Source organism: Eschrichtius robustus, chromosome 11 (genome assembly GCF_028021215.1).
Source record: "Eschrichtius robustus isolate mEscRob2 chromosome 11, mEscRob2.pri, whole genome shotgun sequence".
NCBI lineage: Eukaryota > Metazoa > Chordata > Mammalia > Artiodactyla > Eschrichtiidae > Eschrichtius > Eschrichtius robustus.
The window spans coordinates 103,598,472-103,620,576 of record NC_090834.1 but is presented as its reverse complement, the minus strand read 5'-3'; the positions used below and the strand labels follow the sequence as shown (position 1 = coordinate 103,620,576).

General features: G+C 39.3%; 1 protein-coding gene across 1 annotated transcript; it reads right to left on the bottom strand.

The window, feature by feature from the left end:
* Positions 1 to 4,097: 4,097 nt before the first annotated feature.
* On the bottom strand, positions 4,098 to 17,556 carry LOC137772291 (membrane-spanning 4-domains subfamily A member 12-like). Its single transcript, XM_068556147.1, is given in 7 exon segments — positions 4,098 to 4,199; positions 4,383 to 4,493; positions 6,582 to 6,698; positions 8,332 to 8,388; positions 9,013 to 9,150; positions 11,417 to 11,432; positions 17,306 to 17,556. Coding segments are annotated over 7 exon segments (792 nt in total).
* Between the last annotated feature and the right edge of the window lie 4,549 nt (positions 17,557 to 22,105).

The following is a 22,105-nucleotide window of genomic DNA, read 5'->3' as shown; positions in this document are numbered from 1 at the left end:
GCATATGTATCTGTCTTACAGCCTTGGTTGTACAGGGGTCTTTCTGCCAGTTTCCAGTTAGTTTTCAGTGAGGATTGTTCCACATGGAGATTTTCAAAAAAATTTTTTTTTTAATTTTTATACAATTTTTAAAGGTTACTTTCCATTTGCAGTTATTACAAAGTATTGGCTGTATTCCCCGTGTTGTGCACTACATCCTTGAGCCTGTCTTACACCCAGTAGTTTGTACCTCCCATTCCTCTACCTCTATATAACCCCTCCTCCCCACCCTACTGGTAACCACTAGTTTATTCTCTATATCTGAGAGTCTGCTTCTTTTTTGTTATATTCACTAGTTTGTTGTATTTTTTAGATTCCACATATAAGTGATATCATACAGTATTTATCTTTGTCTGACATTTCACGTAACATAATGCCCTCCAAGTCTATCCATGTTGCTGCAAATTGCAAAATTTCAGTCTTTTTTATGGCTGAGCAGTATTCCATTGTATGTATATATACAACATTTTCTTTATCCATCCATTTGTTGATGGACACTTCGGTTGTTTCCGCATCTTGGCAATAGTAAATAATGTTGCTGTGAACGTTGGGGTGCATATATCTTTTCAAATTAGTGTTTTTGTTTTTTTCTAGATATATACCCAGGAGTGGAATTGCTGGATCATATGGTAGTTCTATTTTTAGTTGTTTGAGAAACCTCCATACTGTTTTCCACAGCGGCTGCACCAATTTACATTCCCACCAACAGTGCACGAGGGTTCCCTTTTCTTCACATCCTCAGCCACATTTGTTATTTGTAGACTTTTTGATCATAGCCATTCTGACAGATCAAAAAGATCTCGTTGGGGCTTTGATTTGTATATCCCTGATGATTAGTGATGTTGAGCATCTTTTCACGTGTAGATGTATTTCTTTTTAAATAAATTTATTTATTTATTTATTTTTGGCTGTGTTGGGTCTTCGTTGCTGTGCGAGGGCTTTCTTTAGTTGCAGTGAGCGGGGACTACTCTTCGTTGCGGTGTGTGGGCTTCTCATTGTCGTGGCTTCTCTTGTTGCGGAGCACGGGCTCTAGGCAGGCTTCAGTAGTTGTGGCACATGGGCTCAGTAGTTGTGTCTTGCAGGCTGTAGAGCTCAGGCTCAGTAGTTGTGGCTCACGGGCTTAGTTGCTCCGCGGCGTGTGGGATCTTCCCAGGCCAGGGCTCGAACCCGTGTCCCCTGCATTGGCAGGCAGATTCTTAACCACTGCGCCACCAGGGAAGCCCGTGTAGATGTATTTTTGATGCGTTTATGGTGGGAGGTGACCTCCACGTCCTCCTACTCCACCATCTTGAGCGATCCCTGTACCGTATTTTAAAGTGTTGCTAAATATTTGGGGGAGTGAGAGGAGTTGTGAATAATAAAATAAAATTGTGAGTGAGGCTTAAACTGGGTGGAGACCACATGTGGAGAGAGAGATTGAGTGAAGCTGGCTGAATACTGCTGAGTTGGTAGAACTGAGTAAACAGCTACCCATTTTTAGAGTGAAGTCAGGGTACTGAGGCGTGGAGAAGAGGTGGGCTTGAGGAGAGGAACAACATTTCTACATGATAAATTGTAGAGAATAGTTTGGAGAGAGAAAGGCTTTGTTTGTTTTCATTATGAAATGAAGGGAGAAAGGCAGTAACAGCCAGTTTTAGGGAAATGCTGCTGTCTGAGACCTCTTCAGCCTGTGGGAATGAGGAGTCACTGGCGATATGGCCACGCTTGCCTGGCTTGCACCCCTACCTGCCCAGGCACACCTCAGCTCTCTGCCCATCCCCACTTCCGAAGTATTTCTGGGAGTCCCCAGAATTTTCACATTGTTCTCTAGCACAGCAGGCCTCTGCTGAGCCTCTGCCGCGTGTGTGGGGCACCCGGTTTCCTTCTACATCTTAGCCTTCTCGGGCTTTGCAGCTGCTTCTCTGGGAGAAGGTCGCGTGACCCCAGGTGCTATCTCCCAGCTCTCCTCAAGCTCCAAGCCCTGGGGGTGTTCAGACAGCCTTGCATTTTCTTCGGTCCTCCTTACAGAGCAGGAACCTCGTTATAGTCTGGGCACAAATGCGGAGAGGCCTTTCTCCCCGGGGATCCAACCCATCACAGAGACCAGGCTGGGAACTGGACCTCACTTCCTGGTCTTTCAGCTCAAACTTCACATACCTGAACTCACAGCTTCCTCCAGATCTTTCCCCTGATTCAAATCACTCCTGCACATAGATGCCTAGGGACTCCCTGCACGCCCCCTCCCAATCACCCAAATTCAGGATAGGTTTGGCCAGCTCCATGGGAGAAGGGGACAATTGTGACTGATTGATTTTTAGTGGGATGTGACAAATGCAAAACACGCTCTGGGAAAAAGAGCTTCCTGAAATGTTGTGTGGGCCTGGTGTGAATCAATGATATGTATGTATCTAAGATACATTTATGGATTTTGGAAAGGTAATTCTTTTCTTTTTTTCTTTTTTTTTGGTTTCTGGCTTAAGTATTATTTTTATAAAGTTTTAATTTTTATACAATTTTTAAAGGTCATTTTCCATTTATAGTTATTACAAAATTGTTGGCTATATTCTTCATGTTGCACAGTACATCCTTGATCCTATCTTACACCCAATAGTTTGTACCTCTCACTCCCTCACCCCTATATTGCACACCCCCCTCCCCCCACTGGCAGCCACTAGTTCTCTATACCTGTGTTTGCTTTTTTTGGTTATATTTACTAGTTTTGTTATATTTTTTAGATTCCACATATAAGTGATATCATACAGTATTTATCTTTCACTGACTTATTTCACTTAGCATAATACCCTCCAAGTCCAACCATGTTGCTGCAAATGGCAAAATACTGTTCTTTTTTTATGGCTGAATGGTATTCCACTGTATATATATCTATATATCACATCTTCTTTATCCATTCATCTGTTGATGGACACTTAGGTTGTTTCCATGTCTTGGCAATTGCAAATAATGCTGCTGTGAACATTGGGGTGCATGTATCTTTTTGATTTAGTGTTTTGGGGGTTTTTTTTGGATATATACCCAGGAGTGGAATTGCTGGGTCATATGGTAGTTCTATTTTTAGTTTTTTGAGAAACCTCTATACTGTTTTCCACAGTGGCTGCACCAATTTACATTCCTACCAACAATGTACAAGGGTGGAAAAATAATTCTTGAACCCATGTATTTCATGATGAATTATTAACCTTAGAGTTTAGAATTGGAAGATACCCTAGAGGTCTAATAATAACCTGTATTCTTCTGAGGAAGGAAGAGACTAAATGTAGGATGCACTTTGGTTTTTCTCATACAGTTTAAGTTATATTTTTGGGGTGAAGTCTTTGTAATTAAACCCAGCATTTGTTACTTGTACCTGAAAAAAAAACATGTGTACACTGGCATTTCAAAAAAGCCCACTTTATCCCATTTTATATTACCCCAAATAAAAATTATGTAAAATCTTAATTTTATGTAATTGAATAGCACAGTATTTGGTTACAAAGTAGTAGTGTAATACCCTTTTTGAGCAAATGAATGAATTAATGAATACGTTTTTAGATATTCCAAAATGAAACTACCGTAAGGGCTTTAAATAGGATCGTATTAATAATAGGCATATGACTTCTGTGGTAGGATATAACATTTCTACTTGGACACCCTGTAAATCATCATCAAAGAAATTTTATCAGTCTGCTTTGCAGTATTTTGTCAGATCTCCTACTTAACAACCAATAACAAACCAAGTGAATAAAAAAATACCAAAAAAAGGCTTATGTTCCTAGTAACATTTTATTGAGAAAAGGGTAACATTAACAGGAAATTTTCTAACTTTAAGCGAGTTGCAGTCATTTCCGGTCCTCTGGCCCTTCACCTTTGCCATTGAGTGGTAGCGGCATGTAGGAAGAACCAGTGGCAGGGAGATCCATGCAGTTATCGTTCGTGATAAACTAAGAACAAATCTGAAACACAGTCTTTAAAGATCAGCAATCATCGTGGAGAGTAGAGGCCAGCTTGTTAAGAAGTTTCTGCAGGTAGTTTTACCCCATGAGATTGCATGATCCTCCTTTTTCTTTTAACACCTAGTGGTATTAGGTGGTATGAGCTTGGTGGCCATCATTTCTGGGAGGAACTGAGGACCACCCTGTTGTCAAGGGACTATTTGCATACACAATTGGAATAGCCAGGACAGACTGGAAAGAATGAATAAAGCAAACAATATTGTTGCTATAATCCTGTTCAGGAACCCCCCTGGTCCCATCGGAGAAGAGGACAAATAGCATGCTGGAAGCCCACAGTGGGGCTGAGCTGACACTGAAGTCTGTATTTCTTCAGCACATACTCAGATTATTTTCCAGAGAAGAGGCCCAACTCACCCCATTGGTGTTGGTGATTGCTTGGCTGGCAAAATGGGCTGTGACACAAGTTATGCAAAACTCCTAAAGAGAGAAGATGATCAGCATGGCTGAAATTCCTTTCCCAGCAAGCTGAAATCAGGAATAAACACACTGAAATGTTGACTAAATCAGGAGGGCTTCACCCAGGCTTCAAAAAGTTCTGATTCATCAAATGTACTATTGCTTGTACTCACCTAGCTCTGGGACCATTTCTCTGTCATCACATGCTTATTTCAGGGGAATGTAAATTAACTTTGGAATTTCTTTAAAATGCCAGAAAACTTCCCTTTTTGCCAGTAGCCTGTTTTATTTAGAAACATTAGAAAGGAAGTAGAGTTTATTTCTTTGCAGTGGCTTTCTTTTTTTTTTTTTTAATAAAAATTTACTTACTCATTAAAATAAAAATATAAATCAAGCAACATAGAACACAGCCAATCATCCCAAATGCCACACTGCCCAGAAATGAGCTAAATTAACATCTGAGACCTGTTATTCTACAACTCTATGTATGGGCAAAAGGCAAATAGAAAAGTGGGTGCAGGGACTTCCCCGGCGGTCCAGTGGTTGGGACTCTGCACTTCCACTGCAGGGGGTGCAGGCTCGATTCCTAGCCGGGGAACTAAGATCTGGCATGCTGCGTAGGGCAGACAAAAAAATAGAAGAAAAAAAAAGAAAAGAAAAGTGGATGCATGGAGAGACAGCAAGAGAGAGAAAAAAAGAGAGCAAGCAAGGGAGGGAATGAGAGAGCAATAGAGGGAAACACAATTTTTAAATAATGGAATCATTTTTACTTCCTATTTTGAAATAAAAGTATTACCTGATTTTAAAAGAACAAAAAGAAGTCAATTTTACGAAATCCATGAAGAAGTTGACATCATTTTAAACCTACAGGTTTCAATTTGAGGCAGTATTAGATGATTGTTTATTATGAAAAATGAGAGATTAACATGCTTGTTTTACCTCTCATCTTCTCTCTTCAACTTCCAGTTTTTGTGCTTTTCACGAATCTCCTTACACAGCTTCTCCTTGCGTTTCTACATTCTTGATTTAATCTACCTCGTGTATGGTTGAATATTACTATTCTTTTTTTTTTTTTAGCAGCAGTACCCATGTGTGTTATTGTTGTTTTACTGAGAGTATCTTCTTGTTGCTTTTATACTTTCACAAGGATTTTATTGGACTTGTTATTCTTTTTTTAATTTTTTAAAATTAAAAAAAAATTTTATTTATTTATTTTTGGCTGCGTTGGGTCTTTGTTGCTGCGTGCGGTCTTTCTCTAGTTGTGGCGAGTGGGGGTCTACTCTTTGTTGCGGTGCACGGGCTTCTCATTGCGGTGGCTTCTCTTGTTGTGGAGCATGGACTCTAGGCATGCAGGCTTCAGTAGTTGTGGCTCGTGGGCTCAGTAGTTGTGGATAGCAGACTCTAGAGCGCAGGCTCAGTAGTAGTGGCGCACGGGGCTTAGTTGCTCCGCGGCATGTGGGATCTTCCCGGACCAGGTCTCGAACCCGTGTCCCCTGCATTGGCAGGCGGATTCTTAACCACTGCGCCACCAGGGAAGTCCCTGGACTTGTTATTCTTGAGTCACATTTTCTTTTCATCAAAACTCTGTAGATTTTGCTCCATGATTTTCCCTCACTGAATGTTTTTGTAGTAGAGACTGAGTCAAGCTGATTTTTTTTCCTGCTTGTAAGTAATTTGATTTTTCTTCCTAAAACCTCAAAAAATCCTTTTCTATATCTTATGCCTTAACAAGGATACATATATTTCAATATGTATCAATATCAATACTTATATCTATGTATCTATATCTGTATCTCACTTATTTTGCATCTCTTTCTCCTAGTATAGGTTATTCTCATTCAGTGTGCAAGTTCAGTTACTCTTTTATTTCCGGGAGCTTTTTTACCCCAGTATTTCTGTATACCTTTTAGGAGTCTTCCCTATGTGACTACCCGTGAGATGGACTACTAAGGGGTGCCCTTTCTGCCGTAGTCCATCTACAGAGGTGACTCTCCCACTTTATTCTCTAGTCCTAGAGATCACATGACCAGGAGTAGGGCTGGAATAGAAAAAGGGATTTACTACTAGAGCTGCTGTACAGTAATAAGAAATAAAAAATAGATCCACTCTAAGTGAGTGGAAAGAGAGGAAGCACATGGTAGGTGATGGGATACTTACCACTGCCCAGTAGTCTTGATTAGGCAGCCCATTAATGCTCACATCCACCAGCAACAGAATCACCCCAATGAAGGCAAAGACAGAATTTACAATGTTCATTCCTAGGCTGCCTTTTATCTGATGGAGATGGCAGAAAAAGTAAATCATATGTAAGATGAGTGAAATTAAATGAAATAAGAAGCAATTAAATCTAATGGTTCTTAATCTTTGAAATCTTGGAAAAAATTTTGAAGTTGAAATGATTTTTTTCCTCTGCCCTTCTGGATAGTTACCATGAAAACTATTCTATATGCCTCCTAAATGTAGGGTATTTCTAAAATCTGTAGAAAAATGTAAATAATACAACGCAGAAGCTCATTATTATATTTGTCTAAGCCTCATACACAACAATTATATTCCCTTTTTAAAACAATAAAATGACAGACTTATAATGAGCATTTTTTCTGTGACAGTCACTGTATTAAATCATGTAAATGCGTTATTTCGTAGAACTCTTACAACCACTATATGAGGTAGTACTATATAGCATCCAATTTTATAGATGGAAAAGTATATACACAAAAAAATCTGTGCTGATAAATTTAGGGATTAATGAAACCCTTGTCTTTCTAAGGACTAGATAGATTTAGAATGAGGAACTTGGTCGGCTTTTGAGGGTAGGGGTCAAATGGGCAGAGTATAAAATGTTCCCCAGTTTCTACAAGAAGACTTTGAAATTCAGCAGAATAATTGTGAAACCAAGTCCTCAGCTGACTTGTTAGGAGTTCTTTGGAACGTGCTACTGCTTCAGCATGCCTTAGATAGTCTTCTGAAGGCCTCTAAAGGGCTCCTAGAAAAATCGATTTAGGTATAATTTTAGCTCTCTTCTCCAAATGGACAGATTCTATGCTTGGACAAGCATAGTTAGAGGGAAGGATCTCTAAATCATGCAGTGAAAGGATGTTTTATTTTGTTTTTGTATTACAAGAGTCGTTAGTCAAGATTAGACTGATTTATTTTATCTTATTTTTAATCTAGTGTAGTCTAGTCCGGGAAAGTATGAGCCACATGACTCTGTGTTCCTATTTTCCCGTTCTTCCCTCTTGTGCTGGATTAAGTGTAATCTTGAAACCATTTCTGTTCTAATTGTCTCTAGTTCTTGGCAAACCATTTTCTTTCTCCTGTTTCAAAAGTGGACCAGGAGATTGCAAAAGGTGGAGTGCTGTGACAGAGAGAATTGAAAGGCCTGTCTCAGTGATTTATGGACTCTTCTTAGGTACTGAGCTAGGTGTTTTTCACGATGATCTAAAGAACTATAAAACAAAAGTCAAATCTGAATGAGACTAAGAGATATGCGCAAAGAAAAAATAACAATACAAGGCAAGGCAAGGCAGAACTGAGAAATAGCAAATGCAGAGTAGAGTGTTTGATACTGAAGTGGCAAGAGGGTGTTCCCTGGCTTCTTTGTTTCTGCTTGGAGTTTATCCGGTGCAGTGTGACCCCACTGAGCCAGGGAGCCTTGGAAGTAAACAACCCCATCTTTGCCAATTTCCACTCTTGTGAATTAAAGAGTCGGGATGTTGAGCTCTGCCATTTCTGAGTGGCAAATTGTGTAGACCACGTGAGGGCATACATACCACGGAGGCAACCCACAGATACTTTTGGGAGAAAAATGCTCCCCTTCTCATTTTCTGCATCTGCCTTCTCAATTTTCATACCCAAGTAAATTAATCTTTAAGGGGGTTTAAAAAGTAGCAACATTCTGACTTACCAGACAAGGGGAAAACTGCTTGGATGCTGAAATAGACAGTGATCCAGTAATAGTGAACTGTAGAAATAAACAAATTTTTTGTGTGAAATGATGGGTCCTTTGATTGTTCCTGGGAAATACTTCTCTTTATATGATGAAAGGTTGACCTATTTATATTTCCCTCTCAAAAATTCCTCTCGTACGTCTCAATTGTTTTGGAGTAACTCTCGAGGTTACTATGTCCTTTTGACATCCTTTTCTTTTTTCTCCTTAGCTTCTCGCATAAAAAGACCTCATTCCCTTGTAAGTTTTCCTTGTTCTGATGACTTCTGACCTCACTGCTCAGTCTCTTCTCATGATCAACTGCATATTTTTAATCATGTTCCCGATCACCCCTTTTTGCCACTGTCCACCCAGCACATACATTTCCATCTAAAATGTAATAGGGAAGTAAAACTTCGGTTTGCTGGTTACTTGATCAGTGTAAACTTTAGGGTGTGAGTTTAGGCTGCAAGTTAAAATGGAGAACAAAAGCTCTTCTTTATCTAATTCTCTATCTAGTTAATATCTAATATTAATATCTAGTATCTAAATTCTCCAGCTGATCAGATGCAGGCCTTATTAAAAGATGAGTTGTACATAGACTGGGGACAGCTATACTTGATAAACTGCGAAGGACAGCTGTTGCAGCAGGCTACTCACAGAGAGGTCGCCCCAGAATGGATATCCGCCAGTAAAAGACAAGGAAGCAAAACCCAAAACTTGGTTATAAATGGAGGCCATTAAACCCAAAATAATTTCGAAGTCAGTGTGCATCAATCCAATCATGATCTGGATTGCCTGAAAAAAGGAAACAGACATTTAAAAATTGCTTCTTCTTCTTCAGGCACCACTGAAACGTCACTATCATTGCTGCTGCTCCTTATTTATCATCAACTCTGTCAAGATCCATGGGTGTCATTTAGCTATACCTCTACAGGAGGTGGGCCGTTAAGATTTTGACATGCGCTAGGACCAGGACCTCAGCATAAAGCCTTGTTTTTTTCCCTTTTTTTTCTTCCCATCTTTATTGGAGTATAATTGCTTTACAGTGGTGTGTTAGTTTCTGCTTCATAACAAAGTGAATCAGCTATACATATACATATATCCCCATATCGCCTCCCTCTTGCGTCTCCCTCCCAACCTCCCTATCCCACCCCTCTAGGCGGTCACAAAGCACCGAGCTGATCTCCCTGTGCTATGCGGCTGCTTCCCACTAGCTATCTATTTGACATTTGGTAGTGTATATATGTCCATGCCGCTCTCTCACTTCATCCCAGCTTACCCTTCCCCCTCCCCGTGTCCTCAAGTCCATGCTCTACGTGTGTGTCTTTATTCCTGTCCTGCCCCTTGGTTCTTCAGAACCATTTTATTTTTTTAGATTCCATATATTTGTGTTAGCATACGGTATTTGTTTTTCTCTTTCTGACTAATTTCCCTCTGTATGACAGACTCTAGGTCCATCCACCTCACTACAAATAACTCAATTTCGTTTCTTTTTATGGCTGGTTAATATTCCATTGTATATATGTGCCACATATCTTTATCCATACATCTGTCGATGGACATTTAGGTTGCTTCCATCTCCGGGCTGTTGTAAATAGAACTGCAACGAACGTTGTGGTACATGACTCTTTTTGAATTATGGTTTTCTCAGGGTATATGCCCAGTAGTGGGATTGCTGGGTCGTATGGTAGTTCTATTTTTAGTTTTTTAAGGAACCTCCATAGTGTTCTCCATAGTGGCTGTATCAATTTACATTCCCACCTCTCCAGCATTTATTGTTTGTAGATTTTTTTGATGATGCCCATTCTGACAAGTGTGAGGTGATACCTCATTGTAGTTTTGATTTGCATTTCTCTAATGATTAGTGATGTTGAGCATCCTTTCATGTGTTTGTTGGCCACCGTATGTCTTCTTTGGAGAAATGTGTATTTAGGTCTTCTGCCCATTTTTGGATTGGGTTGTTCGTTTTTTTGATATTGAGCTGCATGAGCTGCTTGTAAATTTTGGAGATTAATCCTTTGTCAGTTGCTTCATTTGCAAAATATTTTCTCCCATTCTGAGGGTTGTCTTTTCGTCCTGTTTATGTTTTCCTTTGCTGTGCAAAAGCTTTTAAGTTTCATTAGGTCTCATTTGTTTATTTTTGTTTTTATTTCCATTACTCTAGGAGGTGGGTCAAAAAGATCTTGCCGTGATTTATGTCAAAGAGTGTTCTGTCTATGTTTTCCTCTAAGAGTTTTATAGTGTCTGGCCTTACATTTAGGTCTTTAATCCATTTTGAGTTTATTTTTGTGTATGGTGTTAGGGAGTGTTCTAATTTCATTCTTTTACATGGAGCTGTCCAGTATTCCCAGCACCACTTATTGAAGAGGCTGTCTTTTCTCTATTGTATATTCTTGCCTCCTCTATCAAAAATAAGGTGACCATATGTGTGTGGGTTTACCTCTGGGCTTTCTATCCTGTTCCATTGATCTATATTTCTGTTTTTGTGCCAGTACCAAATTGTCTTGATTACTGTAGCTTTGTAGTATAGTCTGAAGTCAGGGAGTCTGATTCCTCCAGCTCCGTTTTTTTCCCTCAAGACTGCTTTGGCTATTCGGGGTCTTTTGTGTCTCCATACAAATTTTAAGATTTTTTGTCCTAGTTCTGTAAAAAATGCCATTGGTAATTTGATAGGGATTGCATTGAATCTGTAGATCGCTTTGGATAGTATAGTCATTTTCACAATATTGATTCTTCCAATCCAAGAACATGGTATATCTCTCCATCTGTTGGTATCATCTTTAATTTCTTTCATCAGTGTCCTATAATTTTCTGCATACAGGTCTTTTGTCTCCCTAGGTAGGTTTTTCCTAGGTATTTTATTCTTTTTGTTGCAGTGGTAAATGGGAGTGTTTCCTTAATTTCTCTTTCAGATTCTTCATCATTAGTGTATAGGAATGCAAGAGATTTCTGTGCATTAATTTTGTAACCTGCTACTTTACCAAATTCATTGATTAGCTCTAGTAGTTTTCTGGTAGCATCTTTAGGATTCTTTATGTATAGTATCGTGTCATCTGCAGACAGTGACAGCTTTACTTCTTCTTTTCTGATTTGGATTCCTTTTATTTCTTTTTCTTCTCTGATTGCTGCGGCAAAACTATGTTGAATAATAGTGGTGAGAGTGGACAACCTTGTCTTGTTCCTGATCTTAGAGGAAATGGTTTCAGTTTTTCACCGTTGAGAACGACGTTGGCTGTGGGTTTGTCATATATGGCCTTTATTATGTTGAGCTAAGTTCCCTCTATGCCTTCTTTCTGGAGGGTTTTTATCATAAATGGGTGCTGAATTTTGTCGCAAGCTTTTTCTGCATCTATTGAGATGATCATATGGTTTTTCTCCTTCAATTTGTTAATATGGTTTATCACATTGATTGATTTGCATATACTGAAGAATCCTTGCATTCCTGGGATAAACCCCACTTGATCATGGTGTATGATCCTTTTGATGTGCTGTTGGATTCTGTTTGCTAGTATTTTGTTGGGGATTTTTGCATCTATGTTATGCAGTGATATTGGCCTGTAGTTTTCTTTCTTTGTGACATCTTTGTCTGGTTTTGGTATCAGGGTGATGGTGGCTTCGTAGAATGAGTTTGGGAGTGTTCCTTCCTCTGCTATATTTTGGAAGAGTTTGAGAAGGACAGGTGTTAGCTTTTCTCTAAATGTTTGATAGAATTCGCCTGTAAAGCCATCTGGTCCTGGGCTTTTGTTTGTTGGAAGATTTTTAATCACAGTCTCAATTTCAGTGCTTGTGATTGGTCTGTTTATATTTTCTATTTCTTCCTGGTTCAGTCTTGGGAGGTTGTGCTTTTCTAAGAATTTGTCCATTTTTTCCAGGTTGTCCATTTTATTGGCATAGACGCGCTTGTAGTAATCTCTCATGATCCTTTGTGTTTCTGTAGTGTCAGTTGTTACTTCTCCTTTTTCATTTCTAATTCTATTGATTTGAGTGTCCTCCCTTTTTTCTTGATGAGTCTGGCTAATGGTTTATCAATTTTGTTTATCTTCTCAAAGAACCGGCTTTTAGTTTTATTGATCTTTGCTATTGTTTCCTTCATTTCTTTTTCATTTACTTCTGATCTGATATTTATGATTTCTTTCCTTCTGCTAATTTTGGGTTTTTTTTGTTCTCCTTTCTCTGTTGCTTTAGGTATAAGGTTAGGTTGTTTATTTGAGATGTTTGTTGTTTCTTGAGGTAGGATTATATTGCTATAAACTTCCCTCTTAGAACTGCTTTTGCTGCAGCCATAGGTTTTGGGTTGTCGTGTTTTCTTTGTCATTTGTTTCTGGGTATTTTTTTATTTCCTCTTTGATTTCTTCAGTGATCTCTTGGTTACTTAGTAGTGTATTGTTTAGCCTCCATGTGTTTGTATTTTTTATAGATTTTTTTCCTGTAATTGATATCTAGTCTCATAGCATGGTGATCGGAAAGATACTTGATACGATTTCAATTTTTAAAAATTTACCAAGGCTTGATTTGTGACCCAAGATATGATCTATCCTGGAGAATGTTCCATGAGCACTTGAGAGGAAAGTGTATTCTGTTGTTTTTGGATGGAATGTCCTATAAATGTCAATTAAGTCCATCTTTTTTAATGTATCATTTAAGGCTTTTGTTTTCTTATTTATTTTCATTTTGGATGATCTGTCCATCGGTGAAGGTGGGGTGTTAAAGTCCCCTACTATGATTGTGTGACTGTCTATTTCCCCTTATATGGCTGTTAGCATACGCCTTATGTATTGAGGTGCTTCTATGTTGGGTGCATAAATATTTACAGTTGTTACATCTTTTTCTTGGATTAATCCCTCGATCATTATGTAGTGTCCTTCCTTGTTTCTTGTAATAGTCTTTAGTTTAAAGTCTACTTTGTCTGTTATGAGTATTGCTAACTCCAGCTTTCTTTTGATTTCCATTTGCATGGAATATCTTTTTCCATCCCCTCACTTTCAGTCGGTATGTGTCCCTAGGTCCGAAGTAGGACTCTTGTAGACAACATATATACGGGTTTTGTTTTTGTATCCATTCAGCCAGTCTATGTCTTTTGGCTGGAGCATTTAGTGCATTTACATTTAAGGCAATTATCGATATGTATGTTCCTATGACCATTTTCTTAATTGTTTTGGGTTTGTTATTGTAGGTCTTTTACTTCTGTTGTGTTTCCTGCATAGAGAAGTTCCTTTAGCATTTGTTGTAACGCTGGTTTGGTGGTGCTGAATTCTCTTAATTTTTGCTTGTCTGTAAAGGTTTTAATTTCTCCGTTGAATCTGAATGAAATCTTTGCTGGGTAATCTTGGTTGTAGTTTTTTCCCTTTCATCACTTTAAATATGTCCTGCCACACCCTTCTGGCTTGCAGAATTTCTGCTGAAAGATCAGCTGTTAACCTTATGGGGAATCCCTTGTATGTTATTTGTTGTTTTTCCCTTTCTGCTTTTAATATTTTTTCTTTGTATTTAATTTTTGATACTTTGATTAGTATGTGTCTTGCTTGGTATGTTTCTCCTTAGATTTATCCTGTCTGGGACTGTCTGCGCTTCCTGGACTTGATTGACTCTTTCCCTCCCATATTAGGGAAGTTTTCAGTAAAGCCTTGTTTGAGGTATTTGGGGAGACTTGTTCAGGTGTCCCAAGGATTCTTCAAAAAGTACTACTGCATAGGCTTGCATGAGCATCCCCTGAGAGCCTCCAAGGCTCTTAGAGAAAAATGCTGTAACTGTGACTTCAATGACTGTGTTTTGCAAATGGACCAGTTCTCTGCTTGGGTAATCCGAGTTCTAGGGAAAGTATCAATGAAGAAAAAACAATTTATTAGGCATTAACAATATGCTTGATAATTTCTAAGCACTTTACACTTATTGTACATGTAATCCTCCCAAACAATGGGATGGAGACACAGAGACCTAAAGAAATCAGGTATCTGTCTTAGTCTGTTCAGGCTGCTGTAACAAAATACCACAGACTGAGTGGTTTATAAACAACAGAATTTTATTGTGCACAGTTCTGGAGGCTGGGAAGTCCATGTTCAAGATTCCAGCACAGTCACCTTGTGGTGAGGGCCCTCTTCCTGTTCATAGCCCGTGCCTCTGTGTCCTCACATGGTGCAAAGGGCGAGGGATCTCTCAGGAGTCTCTTTTATGAGGCAGTAATCTCATTCACGAGCACTCCACTCTCATGACCTAATAAGCACCTCCCAAAGGCCTACCTCCTAATATTGTCATCTTTGAGAGTTAGGATTTCAACATATGAATTTTGGAGGGGGACAGAAACATTCAGACCATAGAAGTGCCCAAGGTCACACAGTTACTGAGGGGCAGACCTGGGAATTTAATGCAGCAAATTGACTCCAGAGCCCATGTCTTAACTATCCCGTCAGGCTCAGCTTCACTTCTTCCATGAACTCTTCTTGATTATACCAGTGAATTTAAGCTATCTTGTTTTTCTTTTTTAAATTCTGTTGTATCTTATGATATAAATGACACACCTTATTTCTTAGTTTTGTACTCATTTATATTGTTCTTTTTCAAATTGCAGGTATGCAAACATTTCCTTATTGGCCCATCATGTATTCTCAGACAGTGGATACATCTTAGTACCTCTTAGTATACCTTCCTTCATCCTTGATAAACAGATTTGTGAGAGATAACTGTTGCTAGATTGGACCGGAAGTTAATTGTTTCTTCCAAAGTTTACATCTTATCTGTCCAGGAATACTGCAAATACAGTGATTGCTGTGTTTATTTCTTCAACACGTAGCTACCGAATACAATTAAATTGAAACAGGATTAGAAGAAAACCCCACAGCTTCCTAAACAATGCTAAGAGATTAATATTTTTTGAATAATGAAGTTGAGACTCTGATAAAAGCTGTGAGTCTTCTCCCCTAAAAAACTGTTCTTCCATATCGATCCATACACACACCACACATTTGCATACAACTTCAGAGGTGTCATGGGCTTCTTTTAGCCAGTTGTGGGTCTCAGTTGAAGAACTCCTGCATTAGACATTCTTATTTGATTTTTAACTACCTCTTCTCCAGAGCAGCAATTCAAGCATCTGGCTATAAGCTTCCCACCCTCATCCTTGCCATCATCTTGATGAGGAGCAGTTAGATCTGGGTTAATACCGGCCTTCCTTTCTCCTGGTAGAACCCTGGATGTACCATTTACTGATCACAATTGCATATTGGCCAGACTTAGTAATTTGGTCATTTAGTTCATTCTGGATTTTTGGCCGCAGAACTATTTTAAGCTCTGAGTCAGTTGGAACAGGTGGTCCACTCACATCCTATGCCCCTGCCCCCACCGCCCCCGAGGCCCCTGCACCGTTGTGGTGACTGGAGGCTACTAACAGCACAGAAGGTCAGTCTTCAGGGAGAGGAAGTAGCTTCTGCCAACTGGAGCTTTTAAAAAACCCAAGAGTACTTTAAAGCATTTCTCTTGAGCACGTCTTTGGTACCGGTCAGACGGCTCCAGTGGCCGCCCACTCCACTCAGACTAAAAGCCAGAGTTTCCAGTCCTCCCAGCCTCAAAGGATCTGGCTCTACCGCCCCTCTGCCCTTTTTCCCACTACTCCCTCCGTCTGCCATTCTATTCTACTTTATTTGCCTCCTCCCTGTTCTTCAAACATGCCACATTTTCCTCTAAAGACCTTCTGACTTTACCGGGAACCTCTTGCCTGACATCCACAAGACTCACTCCTCACTTCATGTCTTTGCTCAAATGTTGTCTTCTAAGGAAAGCCTGCTCTGACCAGCTTGAAACTGCTACCCCCTCACTGCCTGGAACTGCTTATCCCTTTCACACTTCTTTATTCTTTCCATATCTTTTATCAACTTCCAACACACTGTGTACCTTAATTCTTTATTATGTGTGTAGTCTGATTCTGCCACTAGGTTCTGAGCTCCATGAGGGCAGAGATTATGCCTGGTTTGTTCTCTGCCGTATTCCCAGCACCTGTATGGGGCCAGCTGTGTGGTGTGCTAGTTTGTGCCAGTGGCCCAATGGGAGCAGGGAACTTCCTCTGTCTGGCAGGAGGAAGATCTGAGAGGCCACCTCCCAGCTTACATCTGCCTGCTGCAGGGGGACCAATGCTCAGTTTTACTTTCCTGTGATGGCTAGAAGAGTTCTGGCATATAATGGGCACTCAATATAATTTATGGAAGCCTCCAGCAGAGAAGTTAGAGCTGCACACAGGGAGGGACAGTACCATTTGGAGGAGCTGTGTTAGTGGCGTGAAAGAGGTTCTTCAAAAGCACAGCAAAGGAACTAATAATGCCACCTATGCCAGTGGAGTCTTCATGTACATGTAGGGCATATTTTATTTACAATGCCTCCATAAACTAGATTAGGAATGGTCAAAGTGCCCCTTATGGAATTGACAGGCAGTTAAGTCATAACATCTCCATGGGCACTGGGTGAGGGGACAGCAGATGGAATGGCCCCTAGTTCTTTCACACCCAGTTTCCCCAGACAGCCCATTTGCAGTTCCTTCTGTTTTTAAGGCAGCCCTCAATATGAGTTTGCCTCTATACAAATACCAGGCTTGAAACTAATCCAGAGACAGGATTGAGGGTACCCAAAATATCCTTTGCAAAAGTGAGATCAAGCTAGAAGTGGTGGCATTTCCAGAATGTCAGTGTTACTGAATCATCCTGCTACAAAGAATCCTTCGTCACCCATTAGATTTTTGCTTGAATCCAAAGTAAAATGAATTTGGGGGTAAAATCTATATGCAGACTAATTATTTCTACCTAAAAGGGATACTGTTTCCAGGGTAGCATTCCAACCTTTCTAATGATTGGGCGTATGTCATGAGATCATAAACTTCTCTCCACCTATAGCTTATAAGCACAATAAAACCTTACAAATGCAAAATAAAAATTCTAGTAGTAAGTAGACTTACCATTAGTGTCTTTGCTTCTCTTTAAAGTTGGTAGCTGCTTCTCCTCTAGCTGAATTTACCATTTGTATATTTCCTGGACCCTGCCGACTGTTGGTGAAGGTTCCTGGAGAAGTGATGAAGGCAGGCTGACAACTTTGCGCTTGGTTTCCTAGGCTGATGAAACTCAGAGGTTGTTGAGACCCAGGAACCACAGAGTAGCTTGGTGGGTAAGGATTAGGTTTGGTTTCACATATTCTGAGGTAGGCTGTTGGCTTAGATGACATCATTATGTCCTAAGTATTACAAAACATAACAAAATGATAAATTTACCCAGAAAGGAAACTAAAGAAAATCTTGTCAAATGTCCATTATCTATGCAAATGAAGGAAAGCAAGTGAGCAATTAATGGGCAATGACAACCAATATGAATGATACTTATTTGACTTTGGAATCCTATACATCCTACAGTTTGAAAGAAGGGAAGGAGGGGAAGATGAGGATACATTTACTTTCCAATTCCCATTTGATTTTGTAAAGTGTTTATATATATTGATCTTCTGTGAGTTCATTGCATCTGAAGGACAACAGAACAAGGGAAGAGATGGTGGTAGGCAGAATAATGCACCCTTCTCCTTTCCCCAAAGATGTCCACATTCTAATCTAGGAAATTGTGAATATGTTAGGTTACGTGGCAGAGGTATTTAAGGTTGCAGATGGCATTGAGATTGATGATCAGCTGACTTTAAAACAGGGAGATTTTCCTGGATTATTTGGGTGGGCCCAGTGCCATCACAAGGGTCCTTAGAAGTGGAAGAGGGAGGTAGAAGAGAGTCAGAGAAAGAGATGTGATGATGGACGTAGAGTCAGAGAGATGCTGTGCTGCTGGCTTTAAAGAGGAGGAAATGAGCCATGAGCCAAGGGATATGGTGACCTCTAGAAGCTAGAGAAAACAAGGAAAACATTCTTTCCTAGAGATTTCAGAAAGGAATGCAGCTCTGCTGACACCTTGATCTTAGCTCAATGAAACTGGTGTTGGATTTGTGACCTACAGAACTGTCAGATGATGAAGTTGTGTTGTTTTAAGCCACTAAGTTTCTGATAATTTGTTATATCAATAAATAGAAAATGAATATAGGGGTCAAGAATATGATTGGATGGTAAGAAAGACAGTCCAAGATTTAAAACTATTTGTTAATACTTTTCCAGTAGATAATTCACATATGACCAATTAAGTTGATTCTCTCATTCTTTAAGAAAAGTACCCTTGAGATTCCCTATTCATTTTTGTCCTTCTGGAAGCATAGAGTATCTTTTTTTGTTTGTATGTTTGTTTTGTTTTGTTTTGTTTTTTATTTTTTTATTTTTCACACACACACACTGTATTTTATTTTTACAAGAGATAAATAGACTGACACCAAGCATTGTACATGGATGACCACAACAAAAGCAACAATGATTGCAATTACCAAACATGAAACACACTCATACTATGTCATAATATTGACATTCAGTCCAGTAATCCTCCACTGTAACAGCTCCTTTACTTTGCAGTGAAAATTGATTTGTATATTCTTTGCCTCTGAGTCCTTGTGGGATTTTTTTTTTTTAATTCAGACAGAAAGTCACAAAAATTATACTCATCCTCATCAGTTCACTCAGTCCCATGTAATTAATTTTTTTTTTCATCTTGATCTTTTGTTAGCACTTCTATGAGTTCATCAGTTTTTCATTAGAGTTCTGAAAATGCTTATTCATTCAGTTCAGCAGTACAGTCAGTTACCAGAAACCTGTACTTGTCAGAGTCTTTTCCATGAATTCCTTGAAGATGAAACCCTTTTACAGGAACATATTTGCAAAAGCATCAGAGTACACCCAGAACTGTCTGTAAATGACAAAAGACCTTAAAAATGACCACAGTTAAAGATTTGATGAAAGTTCATAATAATGCAGTTGACAAGAAAATTAGTTATTTCTGAGATATACATTTTAAAGTAATAACTAGGATTATTACTTATAACATTATACCAGAACATATAAGATTTTTAGAAATTTCATGTAATGTCTGAAACATTTATATTAACATATTTCCATACATATTTCCATACAAATACAAATATAAGATTTTTAGAAATTTCATGTAATGTCTGAAACATTTATATTAACATATTTCCATACAAATAACCCAATGAAAGTTTAGTATTAGTTGTTTTGTTTGTTTGTTTTTTTTGTACTGCAGGTTCTTATTAGGCATCAATTTTATACACATCAGTGTATACATGTCAATCCCAATCGCCCAATTCAGCACACCACCATCCCCACCCCACCGCAGTTTTCCCCCCTTGGTGTCCATATGTCCATTCTCTACATCTGTGTCTCAACTTCTGCCCTGCAAACCGGCTCATCTGTACCATTTTTCTAGGTTCCACATACATGCATTAATATACGATATTTGTTTTTCTCTTTCTGACTTACTTCACTCTGTATGACAGTCTCTAGATCCATCCACTTCTCAACAAATGACTCAATTTCGTTCCTTTTTATGGCTGAGTAATATTCCATTGTATATATGTACCACATCTTCTTTATCCATTCGTCTGTCCATGGGCCTTTAGGTTGCTTCCATGACCTGGCTATTGTAAATAGTGCTGCAATGAACATTCGGGTGCATGTGTCTTTTTGAATTATGGTTTTCTCTGGGTATATGCCCAGTAGTGGGATTGCTGGGTCATATGGTAATTCTATTTTTAGTTTTTTAAGGAACCTCCATATTGTTCTCCATAGTGGCTGTATCAATTTACATTCCCACCAACAGTGCAAGAGGGTTCCCTTTTCTCCACACCCTCTCCAGCATTTGTTGCTTGTAGATTTTCTGATGATGCCCATTCTAACAGGAGTGAGGTGATACCTCATTGTAGTTTTGATTTGCATTTCTCTGATAATTAGTGATGTTGAGCATCTTTTCATGTGCTTCATGGCCGTCTGTACGTCTTCTTTGGAGAAATGTCTATTTAGGTCTTCTGCCCATTTTTGGATTGGGGTGTTTGTTTCTTTAGTATTGAGCTGAATGAGCTGTTTATATATTTTGGAGATTAATCCTTTGTCCGTTGATTCGTTTGCAAATATTTTCTCCCATTCTGAGGGTTGTCTTTTCGTCTTGTTTATGGTTTCCTTTGCTGTGCAAAAGCTTTGGAGTTTCATTAGGTCCCATTTGTTTATTTTTGTTTTTATTTCCATTACTCTAGGAGGTGGATCAAAAAAGATCTTGCTGTGATTTATGTCAAAGAGTGTTCTTCCTATGTTTTCCTCTAAGAGTTTTATAGTGTCCAGTCTTACATTTAGGTCTCGAATCCATTTTGAGTTTATTTTTGTGTATGGTGTTAGGGAGTGTTCTAATTTCATTCTTTTACATGGAGCTGTCCAGTTTTCCCAGCACCACTTATTGAAGAGACTGTCTTTTCTCCATTGTATATCTTTGCCTCCTTTGTCATAGATTAGTTGACCATAGGCGCGTGGGTTTACCTCTGGGCTTTCTACATTGTCCCATTGATCTATGTTTCTGTTTTTGTGCCAGTACCATATTGTCTTGATTACTGTAGCTTTGTAGTATAGTCTGAAGTCAGGGAGTCTGATTCCCCCAGCTCCATTTTTTTCCCTCAAGACTGCTTTGGCTATTCGGGGTCTTTTGTGTCTCCATACAAATTTTAAGATGATTTGTTCTAGCTCCGTAAAAAAAAGCATAGAGTATCTTAAGTCCTTGGTGGGAATTTTGTTGGAAATAAATCAGCACAATTAGATATGGACAGAAATCATTATTAATCCTGGAAAAAAAAATCATGACACACAAAAAAATTGTCTTCTTTGTCCTTAGATTCCTTTTTTGAGACCTCCTCCCCAAACAATTTTCTTGTACATCATGAATCTCAGGAAGGTAGGTGTTCTGGATGCCCTCATCCCTGTTATGAAGTGTGATTAGCCTACTGGAGCTTTGCACCACTGGTGTTTTAACAGGGACACTTATTCAGACCTTGTCCTCGTAGAATCCTGAGATTTCAGGGTAGGAAAGAACCTTTCCAATTACCCTGTCCCATTCCCCTTGGTTTACAGAGGAGACATTGAAGCCACGACAGGTGAAATGCATGGGTCAGGGTTACACAGGACATGTGTGGCAGAGTCAGGACTACAATATGGGCTCTTGAGTGCTGGTGGGGAGCCCCCTCCAGCCACTCTGCTCACCCAGGAGGCTTACAGAGCTTGTCTTCCAGGCCACCTAGTGACGGGATTGATGCTGCACCTGTAACTACGCAGCAAACAAAACTACTGGTTTCTGCTGCTGTGGAGAGGACTTTATAAACCAGACTGACTTCTCAGTGATTCAGTAATTAAGTTAGCAAGGCCTCTGCCCAGCGAGCCTCAGGTAAGCTGTCCAGAGAGCTAGCATTTCATTAAGCGCTTACCGTAGGTACAGTGGGGGCTGTCTAGTGTCACGGTTATGAGCATGAACTTGGGGTTAGCATTCTGGCTCCAACACCAGCTCTGTCTTTGGCAGGTTTGTTAACCACTCTCTGCCTTAGTTTCTTGTCTGTACAATGAGGATAATAAGAATATACTCCTTATAGGGTCACTTTGAGTATTAAGGAGTTATTCCATGTAAAGTTTTTAGAATTGGACCTGTTACAACTGCATGGGTTGGCTATATTATTATTGCTGTGCTAAAAAGGTGAGATATTATCTCTCTAAGTTTTTACAAACACCCATGAGGTAGGTACTAACATCATCCCCATTTCACAGTGAGATAATGAAATCCAGAACCTACACTCATAACCCTTACCCTAAGCT